At 36.8% G+C, this 16,020-nt stretch overlaps 1 protein-coding gene across 4 annotated transcripts in view; it reads right to left on the bottom strand.

The window, feature by feature from the left end:
- The window catches only part of AFF3 (AF4/FMR2 family member 3), a 522,431-nt gene that overhangs the window by 182,477 nt on the left and 323,934 nt on the right, over positions 1-16,020 (bottom strand). For all 4 annotated transcript variants that reach the window (XM_038551011.1, XM_038551013.1, XM_038551012.1 and 1 more), the window contains one exon: positions 13,878-13,958. In XM_038551011.1, the coding sequence (XP_038406939.1) occupies positions 13,878-13,958 (81 nt within the window). The remainder of the gene's footprint in view (positions 1-13,877; positions 13,959-16,020) is intronic.

The raw sequence follows: 16,020 nt of genomic DNA, 5'->3' as shown, positions 1-16,020 counted from the left end.
TCTCCACATCCTTACCAACACTTGTTATTTTCTTTTAATTTTGAGAAATTTTATGATAGCCATCTTAGTGTGTATATGGTTTCGATTTGTATTTCCCTAACAGCTAATGATGATGAGTATGCTTTTGTTGGGCACTTGTATATGTTCTTTGGGGAAATATCTATTTAAGAACTTGGCCCAGGGGATCCCTGGGTGGCTCAACGGTTTAGCACCTGCCTTTGGACCAGGGCGCGATCCTGGAGTCCCAGGATCGAGTCCCACGTCAGGCTCCCGGCATGGATCCTGCTTCTCCCTCCTCCTGTGTCTCTGCCCTCCCCCCTCTCTCTATGTCTATCATAAATAAATAAATCTTAAAAAAAAAAAAAAGAACTTGGCCCATTTTAAAGTAGGTTGTTGGCCTTTTTGTTGTTGAAAGAGTTCTTCACATATTCTGGATCTTAGACTCTTATCAGACATGATTTGTAAATATTTCCTCCCATTCTGTTAGCTGTCTTTTCACTTTGTTGATAATATCCATTGATCCACAACATTTTTTAAATTTTAATGAAGTCCAACTTATTTTTCTTCTATGGCTCATGCTTTTGGTATATCTGAGAATCTACTGCCAAATCCAAATCATACATTTAATTCTATGTTTTCTCCATGAGGTTTATGATGTTAGTTCATATATTGAGGTTTTATTGTATGACTGACTTTTAATCTAACCTATTTCCCTTTGGGTCTATCTTTACTCTCATCACCTTTCTATAGATGATGCTGGCAACCATCCTACCATGGAAAACTCTCCTGAACAACTGTTGTCAGTCTCACATTGGTAGATGGAAAGATTACTACAGATTTCCACTTAACCTGCAATGGTGGAAAGCCAGTACTACATAGTATTTTGAATTTAGTTACTGTTTAGGTAAATAGCAATTGATCATGATTTTATTTGCACTAAAGTGAAATGTTAAATTTTGTTTTGGGAATTCACATCCTTCTTACTTGCGAAATTCTCTTTTAGCATGAAATATAAGGGAGAGTTACAAAAGAATGAATTGATGGAGATGGTAGGAATGTAAAAGAATAGGTAGCAGCAAATAAAATCCAGTGAAACTCCTTTGTAATTTTAGTGCATGGGACAAAAATCTAGTGAAATGTAATTAAATTCTATTATATAGTTTAATGTATTTTACTAGAGTTTTGCTCCATGAATATATTTGTCATGGGACAGGAGATGTCCTTTATGACTTGTAGCATATTCAAATCCATGTGATGTTTTCAAAAGGAATTCCACTGAAACATGATAAAACCAGCCAGACTGCTGGGTAGGGGCTGGTTGGGAAAATAGGGAAGGAAAGGGATTCCTGCTCTATTAAGCAGACTGAGTCACATACAGATGCTTTTCATGCTAATGCTGGTAATGATGAGCTATTCATATGAAGAAAAAGAACAAGCTCAACTCTCAACCTGAGAGTCAGGTTTTGGAAACAGTGTATTAAGATGAAATATTGTTCCTGAAATGATGGGCTAAAGTATAATCCTCATAAATAAATAATTTGGATAGTTGTTATTAAAAAAAGAAGATAACCACAGTTAAGTCCTCCAAATGGATTGGTATGTTTTCCATCTTTTCTAATTAATTTAGAGTTTATATTTGAACATAAATTAGTGTTAGCTTTGATACATGAAAAGTACTTTGAATCCGTGTAGTTGACTTCTCTGCCTACAGATTTTGACATTTTGTAGGTGTCCTGTACTAGAGAGATAAACACTCAGTCACGATCAAATAGGCAAGAATAGTAATTGAGATAGTTTTTAGCATTAAGTTCTTTCTTTTTAATTTTTTTTAAAGTAGGCTCCACAATCAGCATGAAGACCAACACAGGCCTTGAACTCATGACCTTGATATCAAGATCTGAGCTGGAATTAAGAGTTGGATACTTAAACCACTGAGCTACCCCAGGCACCCTGCACTAAGTTCATTCTTAGAAGAAAAAGTAGGTATTTCTGTGAGTCTGCTGGTTGAAACTCTTGGAAAATAGCTCATTTTATTACTTTATGCATACCAGGCATCCTCAAGCTCAGACAATGACTATGGACTGTGACTCTTGAGCAGAGAACAAAAAGTAAGGTCACATATAACCTGAATTATAATTACATACTGCAAGATCATGTATTTCAGAGATTGCAGACTTTGAATTTTACCAAAACATTTGCATAATTAATGATGATGATGATTTCTATTTTGTGTGGGCAGTGAAGAGAGGCAGAAAATGGCTCAAGTAATTGGTTAAAAAAAAATTACCATAAAAATCTGCCCTTCCAGAAAGGAGGAGACTTTTGGAGGGGCAAAATACTTTGTCTTAATATGTAATGTCATGTTTGTAACCAATGTCTTCTGGATGGTGCACTGAACCAACAAATATTAGCTTGAAAATAAGGACTCTAACCCCAGTTTCTAGACCATGCCATTCTGGGGGTACGAATGTTATCCCATCATCATTGTCACTGATGTCTGGCCAGCACATAGCCAGTGGGCCGGTGGAGGGTGTGAGTTACCTTATGAGGCTCCTCTCAAGACTACATCCATAGGGCGTTGTCTTTATCCTGACTAGGTCTCTGCTGGCCAACAATAGGGCCAGTGGCTGCTGCTTCTTGAAAGAGTCCTGCCCTGTCCAGGCAGCTGCAAAACCCTGGGGCCACCAGAGAGTGTGTAGATCCTTTATCCTTCACTGAGAGGAGCCAGGCTGGATTCAGAGCAGAGGGAAACAAAGCCCCCTCCCTCCAAGGGCCCAGGCACTTAAGTTCTTCCCATTTTGTATTTCCTGTCATCCTACCCAGACACTCTTACCACCTATAGCTTGTCTCAAAGGTCTTCTCTCTCTCTCTTCTCTTCTTTCTCTCAAAGGCCCTTGCTAAGTTTTCTGTAAGTAGATTCTTGGGGAGTTGCTAACCTCATCTGCGTATTCTTATTTTAGCCCCCTCTGGGAGCACTCTATGAGGGCTGCAAAGTTCTGTCAGACATTTTAAGAGTTACAGAGTGAGGGAACAAACTCCCTGCCTACAGGGCCCCGGGGCCTGGCAAGTTAGCAGTGTAGATGATATGTATACAAAATATCATAACCTAGGGCTGAAAGGGATGTCATGGCCGCTCTGCAAGAGTACTTCAAGCCTTTGCAACCTTTCCTTGGCCTTGGGATGCATGCCCTGTCATTTTCTGTTTTCTGCTTGGCAAACTTCATTCTTTCTTCAAGGCTCAGAACAGAAAAGCTCAAGGGTTACCTGCTCTTTGAAATCTTCCTGATCCAGAAAGGGCTCATCTGCTTTATGTTTTCACTGCACTGTGTCACACTGCCACTACAGACATTACCTTTTCAACTATGATTCTTTAAAAGAAGGACAAGCCCAGCTTTATTAAGGTACAAATTCAATGATATAAGCTGCACATATTTCAAGTATACAATTTGATAGGATAGGATAAAAAGATGCTACTATTATTCCTGCCTTGACCCAAAGGTAGCTCTATCTTATTGAGGAGCATTTATTATTTAAAGAAACAAGCAACAGTAATATCTATTCATTAAAAAAAATTCAGAAAAGTAGTAAAAGTAAAGTATATACATTTTTAAAAAGTTGCCTGTCATCCTGTAACAGGACACTGCTAAGGTTAATTGACTGCTTTTGGTTTGCCAGTGTCATTCATCAAGTGAGCATCATTTTGACATGTGCACAAAGGCAAGAGCCACTTCCGGTTATTTACAAGAATATCTATAGATGAGAATTTATGCTTCTCCACCTCCAAGTCCTGAATTCCCAACACCTATTTTTTGGTACACAGGAATCTTAAACCTTCTTTAAATGTAGTGTTTAGTTGGGAAGCAGAGTTTGTACAAATCATTTTGCTGAAGTGTGCTGGTATCTAGAAAGCTCTTCATTGAAGCACTGTAATAAAGACTGTATTTCGTCATATGTACCTTGCCAGCAAAACTGTCTGAAGCTACACTCCCTGCCGTACTATTATGAAAGAAAACTACTGCCAATTAATTTTAAGATGCCATCAATTATAAAACAAATCCTGATTTTTAGGGAACATAAGATGTAAAAAAAACCCCACAAAACTACTTTAGATCAGTAAAATACAGTTTTTCTTAAGCCATATAGCTTAAGGAGGGTCCTTATACTATGAGGGTATTACTTAAAAATGGCTCTTTGGAATCATCTGAGGACTGCTCCACTCAGATCTCTCCTTGTGTTTCTATCAATCCAGTGTTAGAATTATGATAGGCAAGAAATGGAAATATATCTCATATTTTCAGACCCATGTACAAAGCTAGTTACTACAGGAACAAGACACACATGATTTGCAGTCTCCCTTCACACCTATTATTTCTCCTCATTCTTTTCTATAAAGCTTAAAAGAATTGAAATAAGGTAATTTATAATTAATTTAAATGTTTGTTTCCAGATAGTGCTAATCATGGAGTTTTAGTCCAAAAATTTTGTGGTGCAACTTAAAACATGTTAGGAACCCCAAGAACGAGATACAAAATGAACTTCCCAACTGTAAAGCACTTTCCTTCACACTTGCTGCCTTCCTTCTCCTTCTAGTGGACAAAAAGGCAATAATAGGATTATCATTTCTAAAATGATGCTAGAATTCTTCTGTATAATGCTTTAAACACTGATCAGTAAGTATAGTTCCAGACCAGGTTTGATCCCACCAGAGCCAGCATCCATTGCCACACAAAATGTTTGTGAAATGTCATTAGGTTTGCACATATGCCTTCTGAGGATGGAAAAGGTTCAAGCACTCGGAGTCCTTTATTTGCATTTCAAAATTTATGAGACTGTTCCAGAAACGAAGAGAAAGGGAAAATCAAATTCAATTTTTTTTTTTCTTGGTTGAAATGCCTGATAATGGCATACAGGTTTTTTTTTGTTGTTGTTGTTTTGTTTTTTTGTTTTTTTTAAAGCAAATTCAATTACTTTTGAGATTTAAAGAATGAGGTGGACATGTCTGATAGTTTTTATCTAGGGAATTGTGACTCCCAATTAAGATTTTAGGGAACAGAAAAAAAATATCCAAGTTCATTATCAGTGAATTTTACTATACATAATGTCCTTTAACAGTGAGACAAATTGGGGAAATTCTCGGACATATTCAGCTAATTAATTTAGTGGTAAATCAGAATGCTCAGTTAAAAAGACTTTTCCTTGTGAGGTCAAATTGCTCCTTCAATCTTAATGAGGGCTTAATTTTGTTATTTATGAGTCATTTTGGAGATTTTCCCCCCTCATATTCCATAAATAATTCTAACTCCTCTACACTAGCAATAGTGATAATCTCAAACATTAATCAATTAATGAACTGCACACCTCCAATTGTCAGAATACTAATTAGTTGAGATACAGGTTAAAAGAGATGCGCTGTGTGTGAAAATTAGCAATAGTCTTTGTAGTAGGCAGAGTAAGGGCTCCCCCAAAGATGTCTGTTTCCTAATTACTGGACCCCATGAATATGCTGCTGCTCAGGGCAAAAGGGATTTGCAGATGTGATTAAATAATTCTGAGATGGGAGATTATCCTGGATTATCAGGTAGGCCCACTATAATCACAAAGACCCTTAGTACAGAGATGAGGAGGAAGGAGTCTCAGAGGAGATGTGACAAGGAAGTCTGAGGTCAGAATGATGAGAGCCATGAGCTAAGTAACAAGGGTAGCTTGTAGAAGCTGAGAGCAACAAGAAAACAAATTCTTCCCTAGAGCATTTAGGAGGAATGCAGCCCACTAACACCTTGATTTTAGCTCAGACTTCTGACTTCCAGAATTGTAAGACAATAAATTTATGTTGTCTTAAGTCACTAAGTTTTTGGTAATTTGTTATAGCAGACATAGTACACTAATCCAGTCTTATTTCTTCTGTACAAGATAAATTAATAGTACTTCCAAGCTTTTTGAAGGAAAAACATTATTAAAATCATGCAATGTTCTTACACTTTGTAAAATGACTTATCCTTTCTTTCTTGGGCAAGGCAAAAAGATCTAGGAGTGACATAACTCCACACAAATCCTATAAAAATCCTAAATAACATGCATTTTAAAATTTAAATTTGAAATTCTGTGCCCTATCTGATATTTGATAATGTATCTTTTTGGATGGAAGATAAGATTCTTGTAACTTAATTTCTGCCTTGAAAAATATATTTTTTATACTAATGACATGAGGTCTCAATTTTACTGTTAAGATAAGTAAAGATAAGTTATTACTTCAACTTAACCATATACATTCAACAAAACAAATTTGTACAGTCCTTTTGGTAAAGTCACAACCAAATGGGCCTTGGGATGTGTGCTATCGGGAGATACCTCTACATTGCCTGGTTGGGGTGGCCAGTGGGGCTTATACTTTTGGGTCCCACAGAACTATAAACAACAGAGAAGAGTTCTTAAGCCACTACTATCCCTGGGTCACAACAAGAAGCAATAGACCTAGAAGCCCAGTCTTTCTGTGAGGGAGGCCTAGGCCTAGTAACTAATCATCATAGCTATGGCCTAAGGGGCAGGCTACTACTTAAACATGCATCTAGGAGCTGACTATATTTCTTTCCAGCAATCTTGGAGGGTAAGTGCTATCTTTGCATTCATCCCAGCTGGGTTCCAGAATGCCACATCTCTTGGAGGGGAGCATTATGTGTACCTGGTGCCTGGTGTTTGCAACAGATGTCCAGGGGATGCCTCTTGATCACCTGGTTCTGATGGCCTGAAGGGCCTTCTGTTCCTGGGTGCCACAGGACTGTGGCAATTACAGGGAAGGCTATCTTCATAGCCTTCTTGGCAGGCTATCATGTCCAGGGGACTGCACAGACAGTAGACTGAGCCATATTTTTTCCCCCAATCTGTGAAGGAGGCCACTTTGCTTGTCCTAGAGCTTTAGACTGAGAGGTAGTCTTTGGGACTGGCACATACTTTAGTGGCCAATGGAGCTGCTCTCAGGGAAGATATGCTGTAGACACTATCTTTTCATTCTCCCTCTGCCTAGCTCTAGCTTGCTGGTATCTCCCAGAAAGGAGCTTATCCACTCCTCTGGAACCCAATTTTTTTGCAATTGCTATGCAGGGAACACTTCCAGATTCCCTGGCTCTGGTGGTCAGCAGTGCTTATGCCTGTGGTCCCTCAGGACTATATATATTTGCATACTTTTAAAAGCTGCTGTCTGCAGGTCTGGTTTCCAGCTTGAATCTACATGCTGAGATTCTTCCCTTTGGGACACTGACATGTCTTGGCACATTCTGAACTATTAGGGGCTGTTAGAAACATAGCAGATTGCTTGGACAAATACATAGGTTTGAGAAATGACCAAGACGTGAGGAAAGGCTGAATAAAAGGGTTCATTTCCAACATGAGGCCACTCCTTCAAGACTGTGAGAGGTATTCAGCTAATTAATTTACTATATATCTACTATATAGAAACCAACACAGAGAATCAAGCAAAATGAAGATACAGAGGAATATGTTCCAAATGAAGGCAAAACTTCAGAAAAAAAATCCTTAATGAAACAGAGGTAAGTAATTTATCTAATAAAGAGTTCGAAGTAATGGTCATAAAAATGCTTACTGAAAGGGTGAGAAGAATGGAGGAACACAGTAAGAACTTCCACAAAGAGATGTAAAATATAAGAAAGTACCAAACAGAAGTCACAGAGGTGAAGAATGCAATGACTGAGGTGAAACATACACCACAGGGGTTCAACAACAGAATAAACGAAGCAGAAGAAAGGATCAGTCTACTCAAAGACAAGGTAGTGGAACTCACCAATCAGAGCAGGAAAAAAAAAAAAAAAGAATGAAGTAAGTGAAGACAACTTCAGGACCATACAGGACAACAGACTAACATCTGCAGTATATAGGGCTCCCAGGAGGAAAAGACAAAGAGAAAGGGACAGAAATCTTATCAGAAGAAATAATGACTGAAAATTTCTCTACCTTGAGGAAGGAAATCGGAATCCAAATCCAGGAATCCCAAAGAATTCCAAAGAATATGAATCCAAAGAGACCCATACCAAGACACATTATGATTAAAACATCAAAAGTTTAAGAAAACAAGAGAATATTAAAAGCAGCCAGAGAAAAACAGCTTTTTAAGTGTAAGGGAACCCCTATAAGAGTTTCAGAACAAACTTTACAGGTCAGAAGCGAGTGGTAGGATATATGCAAAGTGCTGAAAGAAAAATCTAGCCAAGAAAATTCATTAAGAATTGAAGGAGAGATCAAGAGTTTTTGACACAGGCAAAAGCTAAAGGATTTCATCACATAATGATGAAGGTACCTCATGAAGCTGAAAAGAAGTGGCCTAATTAGTAACAAGAAAGCATGTGAAAGAGTAAATATCATTGGAAAAGTAAATCTTTAGTAAAGGTAGTGGATTAATTATTATAGAGGTAACATGATGGCTAAAAGAAAAAAGTGGTAAAAATAACCATGACTACAATAATTAGTTAGAGGATACACAAGATAAAAAGATGTAAAATGTGACACCAAAATCAAAACGTGGCAGGAGAGTAAAAATGTTCAGCCTTAGAATGGGATCAAAGTTGTTACCAATTTAAAATAGACTGTTATGATATAAATTGTTACATGTAAGCCTCATGGTAACCACAAAGCAAAAAGCTATAGTTAATACTTAGAAAAGATAAAGGAATATAAGCATATCACTAAAGAAAGTCATCAAATCACAAAGGAAGAGAGCAAGAGAAGGATAGGAACAGAAGGAACTACAGAAACAACTAGAAATCAACTAACAAGATAACAATAAACACATACTTATCAATAGTTGCTTCAAATGTAAATGGACTAAATTCTCCAATCAAAAGACACAGAGTGGCTGAATGGATTAAAAAACAAATTCAAAAAAATATTGTTGAGGCTACTGTGTGGAGAATAGATTGTGTATTAGGGTGAATGCTGGGGAACTGTAGTCCAAACTAGATGTGATGATGGCCTGGAATAGAGTGGTAGATAGAGCAAGTGTAGAAACAGGAAGACTAGTTAGGGAGCTACCGCAATAATTAATGCAAGAGGTGATAGTGTAGACCAAGGAGGTAGCTATGATGGTGGGGTTAGCATTTAGATTCGGGATATATTTTAAAAGTGGGGCAGACATGATTTAATGATGAGATGGATGAATGGTATGAGAGAAAGAGGAATCAAAGATGGTGTACTGAGTTGAATAGCATCTTCCAAAACTCATGACTACTCAGATGAGGTCAAGATCACACTAGATTAGGGTGGGCCCTAAATCTAAAGACTGTTGTCTTTATAGAGACACAGAGACACACAGAGGGAAGACAGCCATGTAAATGTAGAGGCAAAAGTGAAAGTGATGCAGCTACAAGCCAAGGAACATGATTAGACCTGACAGTCATTAGAAGCTAGGAAGAGGCAAGAAGGATTCTTCCCTAGAGCCGTCAGAAGGAACATGGCACTGCTGACACCCTGATTTCAGACTTCAGCCTCCAGGACTAAGAGAGAATAAATTCATTTATTTTAAGCTGCCCACTAGTTGTGTATTTTGTTAAAGGTATCTTAGAAAACAAATACAGATGATTCCAAGGTTTTTGGCTTGAAACAGCTGCAAAAATGGAGAAATCACTTACTGAGAAAAACTGAGATAAGGTTTGTGGAGGGGGGTGAAAAATTCAGTTTTTGCTATGCTAAGCTTAAGACGTTAGTTAGGTATCCAAGTGGAGGTATTGAATAAGTAAGTAGAAATACAAGTATGGAGTTTGGGGGATGGAGAAGGGGCTGGAGACACAAACTTAGACGTCATAAGCTTGGCATAGAGAGTTATTTAAAGCAACAGACCAGATGAAATCACCAAAAGACTGAACAAACAGGAGAAGTGGAAGGATTAAAAGTAAGTGCAAAAAGGGATGGTGGGCAACTTTAATTCAAGTCTGGACTAAAAACCTGCTTAAAAATACACTCTAGTGCAAACAATAAGCACATCTTAAAAAGCAGATTTGATGCACAAGAAACAATGACCAATCAAGAAACTCACAAATAATTGTTATGGTGCAATGCTAAAAAATAGTTATAATAATGACAATTTGAAATATTGTAATCTCAAACTGAGAGACAGTGGTGAGAGAGACCAAACTAAACCTAATTGCTTTATAGCTGGGCATAGAATATGGTTATGAGTTAATTGTAGGTATTGATAAAAATAAGTTTAAATAGGCTAATGTATTAAAAATTTAAAGGCAATTACTATAAAAACAGATTATGTATACATTTGAAAATCTGAAAGGGGAAAAAAAAGAACAAAGAAAGTTTAGTTAATTCAAGAAGAGGTAGAAAATTTCAAAAAGCTAATAGGCATAGAAGAAAATGAAAATACAATTAAAGATTGACTCTTAAAAGAAAACTATGGACAGTACCTTTTATGGTTGAGTTACTCCATGCTTCTAAGAAGGGGGCAATAGGCATATTTATAAACTATATAAACCAGAATACAGAAAAAAGTAGAAAGCTAAAGAATTCATTATAGAAGGCTATTATATTCTTGATGTCATTCCTGATGGTGAACACAGGAACAAAATTATGAAATTAAGTATTGGCATATTGAATCCAAAAGTGTATCAAATGAACAGAACACCATACTCAATGAAACTAATCACAGGAATATACAAGTGATTAAAAAATCAGAGAACCTATTAATATAATTTTCTACATTAGCAGATTAAAGAAAAAAGCTATGAATAGATCAATAAATACTGAATACATTTCAACCAAATTCAAATTTGTTCTATTCATGTATACTCTGGAGAACAGATCAGTAATCGTCAATGACTGGGGGTGCAGGAGGCACTTACTACAAGGTACCAAGGGGGAGTTTTGGGTGGTGATGGAATGCTTCTATATCTTGAGTGTGGTGGTCTCAGGAGTATATGTGTTTTTAAAGACTTGCAGGATACTAAAAAGAGTAAATTTTGCTATTTGAAAATTATACCTTGAGTTTTAAAAATGAAAAAAAGAAACTGTGAAAGTGTTAAAAAACCTAGAAATAGAAGGAGATACCTGGGCTGGACATATAATACACAATTCTTATACTTATTGATAACAACTACATTCAATGATTAGAATCATCCTTGTTAATGTTACGAATATGGCAAAGATGTATAGATTCCAGTAGACACAAGACGAGTAAAATGGAACACATTTGTTATTTGCAAAACTCTTTAACAGCTTCTCAATTCACTTAGAGTAAAGCCCAAGTCCTTTTAAAGTCCAAGTCCTACTGTCCCAGTATAATGTGACTGCATTTACTTCACTGTGCCACTTACTGTTTCTTTGCCTGGTTTCACTCTGCCTTGACCCCACTGAGTTCTTGGTGTTCCTCTAGCATCCAGGCAATTTCACTTCCATCTGCCAGAACTCTCTTCCTCCTCTTGCCTATGTGACTTGCTCCTTCTCTTCCTTCAGCTCAAGTGTCACCTCCTCAGGATGGCCTTTCTTAAACTATTTAAAATTCATCCATCCCTATTCACCATCAGCATTCATTATTTTCCTCTCCTTAATTTATCTTCCGTCACTACATATCATAATTTAACATGTTACACATTTTACTGCTACATATTCTGTTTTTCCCCACTTGGAAAATATAAATCCACCAAAAAAACCTCCCAGAACCAAAAGGAGTTCAAAGTAAACACAACCCCCAGTGGCATTCCTTTTCAGTTCTCTTGGGTATATACCTAGGAGTGGAATTGCTGGATTATATAATAACCTGATGTTTAACCTTTTGAGGAACTGTTAAAAGTGTCTTTCAAAGAGGCTGCACCATTTAACCTTAAAATAAGTTATCTTTTTATTGTTGGGTTGTAAGAGTTCTTTATATATTGTGCCACTCACTACCTGTTTCTTTTTTTTTTCACTACTTGTTTCAGTAAATAAAATTTTATTTGAACATAGCCACATTCATTCATTTAGATATTCTCTGCAAAGCTTAAACTATTTACATTCTGATCCTTTACAAAAAATGCTTGTTGACCTTTTATTTAAAAATGAGTAATTGGGAAAGAATTAGATAAATATACTAAAAAAAAAAAAAAAAAAGAGGCTGGACAGTCCTGAAGCAAATTCATGTATTTATGAGAAGTTCAATTGTTGATATAGGTGATATTTCAAACCACTGGGCGGAATATGAGCTCATCAGTTGATGGTGTTACAATAATTTACTAACCACTGAAATGAATAAATCTAGAATCCTATGTTACACCATCCACAAAGTTTTTTTTAAAACCTAAAAACAAAACTATAAAAAATGATAATAAAATAGAGAGCATTGTAAGAATGTGGGAGAACAGGAAAAATCGTTTTTCCCTGACATAAAATTAAACACTTTGCTAGTATAAAAGGTACATAAATAAGGTTGTAAGAAAATAGTTGCATCATATATAACAGACAAATGAATAAGATATAAGGAGTTCCTACAAATCATTTTTTTAAAAGTGGTAATGGATATGAATGGGCAATTTGTAACGGAAAAATAGTCAATGCTCAAACTCAGAAGTAATTGGAGAAATGCAAATTAAAACAATGGGATATCAATTTTTCACCTGCACTGCAGACACAATGATATAACACCAGATAATGTTAAACACTGGCAAAGATGCATAAAAAAGTACTGTTGAAACACAGTCAAGGCTAAACTTGGCTTCTCATGCCTCCAGCACCCAATTCCTGTTCTAGGTATTTGTACTAGAAACTTTCAAGAAGCATACAAAGAGGCAATTATAAAAATGTTGGCTGTAATAGTGTTTGTGATAACAACAAGCCAGAAACAATATCAGTGTCCATCAAAATAAGCTTGACCAAATAAACTACAACAAATTCAGACTACAAAGTATTTTGTGGCTATTAAGGAGAATGAAGAACATCTCCATATATTTACTTACAAAGATCTCCAAATACACTTGGTTAAAGGAAATAAATATCAGCTCTTAGAATGAAATTTACCACTGTGATAATAATTATAACAAACTGTTATTTTAACAATTCACTTAAAAAAGTTGTGATGTTAATATTTAGCAATAATACGTATTCACGGTATCTGAAAAAAAATCAACTTTTATAGAAGAAATGCTTTTAGAACCATACCATTTAAGGACTTTAAAAAACTGCATATGCACATATATGTATATCATGCACAGGGAAAATGAATGGAATAGTATTCACCGAACTCTTGAGAGTAAACTCTGGGTAGGGAAATAAAAATCTGGATGGAGGGTAATGTACATTTTCATATTTTGCTCCTGCTATATGCATAATTTCATTTTTATGAATATGAATCTATATGTTAGTTGTATGGTTGAAAAACATAAAACCTATTAGACTCATGTATAATTTAAATATATTGTGATGAATTTTTTGAGTGTGTGCTTGTCCTAAGAAAATATGGAAATTTGTTTTTTAAAGTCCTAGAAAACATTTTAAGGTTTATAAAACGTACCCAAGAGGAATTACATACTACATGTCCTCAATTATAAGACATTGATTTTAAGATACGTAATTAATTTAATAACAGCTTTTTAGGAAAAAAAGACACACAATCACACTAAATGCATAAAATGATTATATGATGCATTTCAACTTTACAAATGTTTTAGATAAAATGACAAGTATAACATGTATCACATTTTACAGGAAGTATGGAAATGGAAGCGAATTTTCTCCCTTTGATGAATAAATACATGTTTGCAAATTGTTGAAAATCAGAACCCTATGCCTCTGGTAAGACTATTTACAGATGGAAAACAATCAAGGGAAAACCCACTATCCACTAAAAATCTCTATGTGAGTAAAGCATATCGTTCCTGAGTGTTTCAAGATCTCACCTTATTTGGAAATGGAAATTTGCTTGGTTCCACTTTTCCAGGTGCTGGAATAGCAGAAAGTGGTGGGAGCCAGGTCATCTCCTAAGTGGTGGGAAAAAACAAACAGCACTGTAATATGTAGAGTATTTAAAGTCTGTAGCATATAAAATAGCTATACGAGCCTGCCTTAATAACACTGGGAAGGAACAGGAGTAAAGAATGAAAGGGATTTTTAAAAAAAGGATGTGAGACCAGCTTTCATGATCTCTTTTCCTAATTTTACCAATTTTTGGTTCCATGGCTATCCCCATTCTCTCTTTAATCTTAAAAAGAGCTGCAAGGCTGTCCTATTTTTACTTCATTTAAGCTCCTGCATAAAGGGACAACCCAGTAGTAAAAGTTCTATGGAAAATGCCGTACAAAGGGGGCTGCTTCTCTTGGACTTAATCCCACAAAATTTCATAGGGTGTTTCTGAAGGAATGGACAAAGTACTTTTGACTTTAGGGTCATTATTAGAGGACTTCTTTATTTTATTAGAAACTAATATTAGGGTGAGTTTCCAGTAAGCCCCCACACACTGCTTTGGCCTTCATAAAAATTTCCTTCATGGAGAAGTGAAAAAACAAATCATATGTATAAAATAAAGAGAAAGAGAGAGAAAGAGAGAGAGAGAGAGAAGTGTCTTATTTTTCTTTTTTAAGTTTTTAAAAAAATTTTTCTTTATTTATTCATGAGAGATGCAAAGAGGGGGGGGACGGAGAGGCAGAGACACAGGCAGAGGGAGAAGCAGGCTCCACGCAGGGAGCCTGATGTGGGACTCGATCCCGGGACCCCAGGACCACGGCCTGGGCCGAAGGCAGGCTCTAAACTGCTGAGCCACCCAGGGATCCCCGTGTCTTATTTTTCTAACACAGTATTAAGAACACAACTTTAGCTCAATACACAATCACCTGTCGTGTGCTTTTTGACACACACTTTCACTAAACTGTGAGAGGGAGCAATGTTTATCCACTTGCAGTTTCCTTCCTCAGTTCTATCTCCTGGAAGGTACCTGCATTCACCGAATGACTGTACAATTCAATGGAGTCAATCAACTTCTGATTACCAGGATACTTACTTTGAGTTTATAGATAGGTTTTGAGCCCTATTTTTTTTTTAATTTCCTTCCACTTTCAAACATAAGCAAACACAGAAGCAGTAGTTGATCCATTTTAAGAAAAGTGAGAAATTCTTTTTAGTTGAAGACATTTTTCTCATTTCTCTTGGGGAAGAGGGATTCTGACAGGTTTTTCAAGTCCAGTAGATTCCTGAGGGGGTCTTGTGCCCTTTTGGGGGGTAACTTTCCTCTTTCAGCACCTCGGATAGTGCAGACCCATTCAGGCAGGGAGCAGAGGGAGTCAAACCCACCCTGGAAGGATTTACTGACCCTACCGTCATCTCTTGCCCTCCATGACACCTGTGCCGTAGGTGGGTTAGGCTCACAGGCATTTGAGATGTCCCTTCTCCATTCCGCTGTTCCTGAGGTCTCTCCAATGGGAGCAAAGGAAGATCCAGTGACCTTCTATGTCCCTCTCCTCTTACCTCTGCTCCCCAAGTATTTGCCCATTCTATCCTGTATCTTTCCCTGCTGTCTCTTTTGAAGAGGCTTGTTAAGCAGGACTCCTGAGTTTGTGTCCAGGAACTGAGTGGGTGGTCAGCATATTTTTGAGTGAATGCCAAACTAAACAGTATTTCTGCAATGTCTCTACCATCCTAATCATACCTTAATTACTTTTAACCTGGATTGCTTTAATAATTCCTGATTGGTTCTCTCTCTTCTGTTATTATTTTTTAAAAAGATTTTATTTATTTGTTTGACACAACTTCACAGAGCGAGCACAAGTAGGGGGAGCAGCAGAGGGAGAGGGAGAAGCAGGCTCTCTGCTGAGCAGGAAGCTGAATGTGGGGTTTGATCCTAGGACCACAAGATTGTGACCCGAGTTAAAGGCAGACACTTAACTGACTGAACCACGCAGGCGCCCCTCTTTTGTTATTATTAATCTACCCACTACACTCTTGCCAACTCAATTTTCCTAAATTGTAGATGCACATGAAAAGCTTCACTGCTCCAAAATCTTTGCATGCCATTGTATACATAACAATACGATGATGACCACAGCAATG

This window comes from Canis lupus, chromosome 10, assembly GCF_011100685.1.
Source record: "Canis lupus familiaris isolate Mischka breed German Shepherd chromosome 10, alternate assembly UU_Cfam_GSD_1.0, whole genome shotgun sequence".
In the NCBI taxonomy this organism is placed as follows: domain Eukaryota; kingdom Metazoa; phylum Chordata; class Mammalia; order Carnivora; family Canidae; genus Canis; species Canis lupus.
Note: the sequence above shows the minus strand (reverse complement) of the source record. Positions and strands in the feature narration are given on the sequence as shown.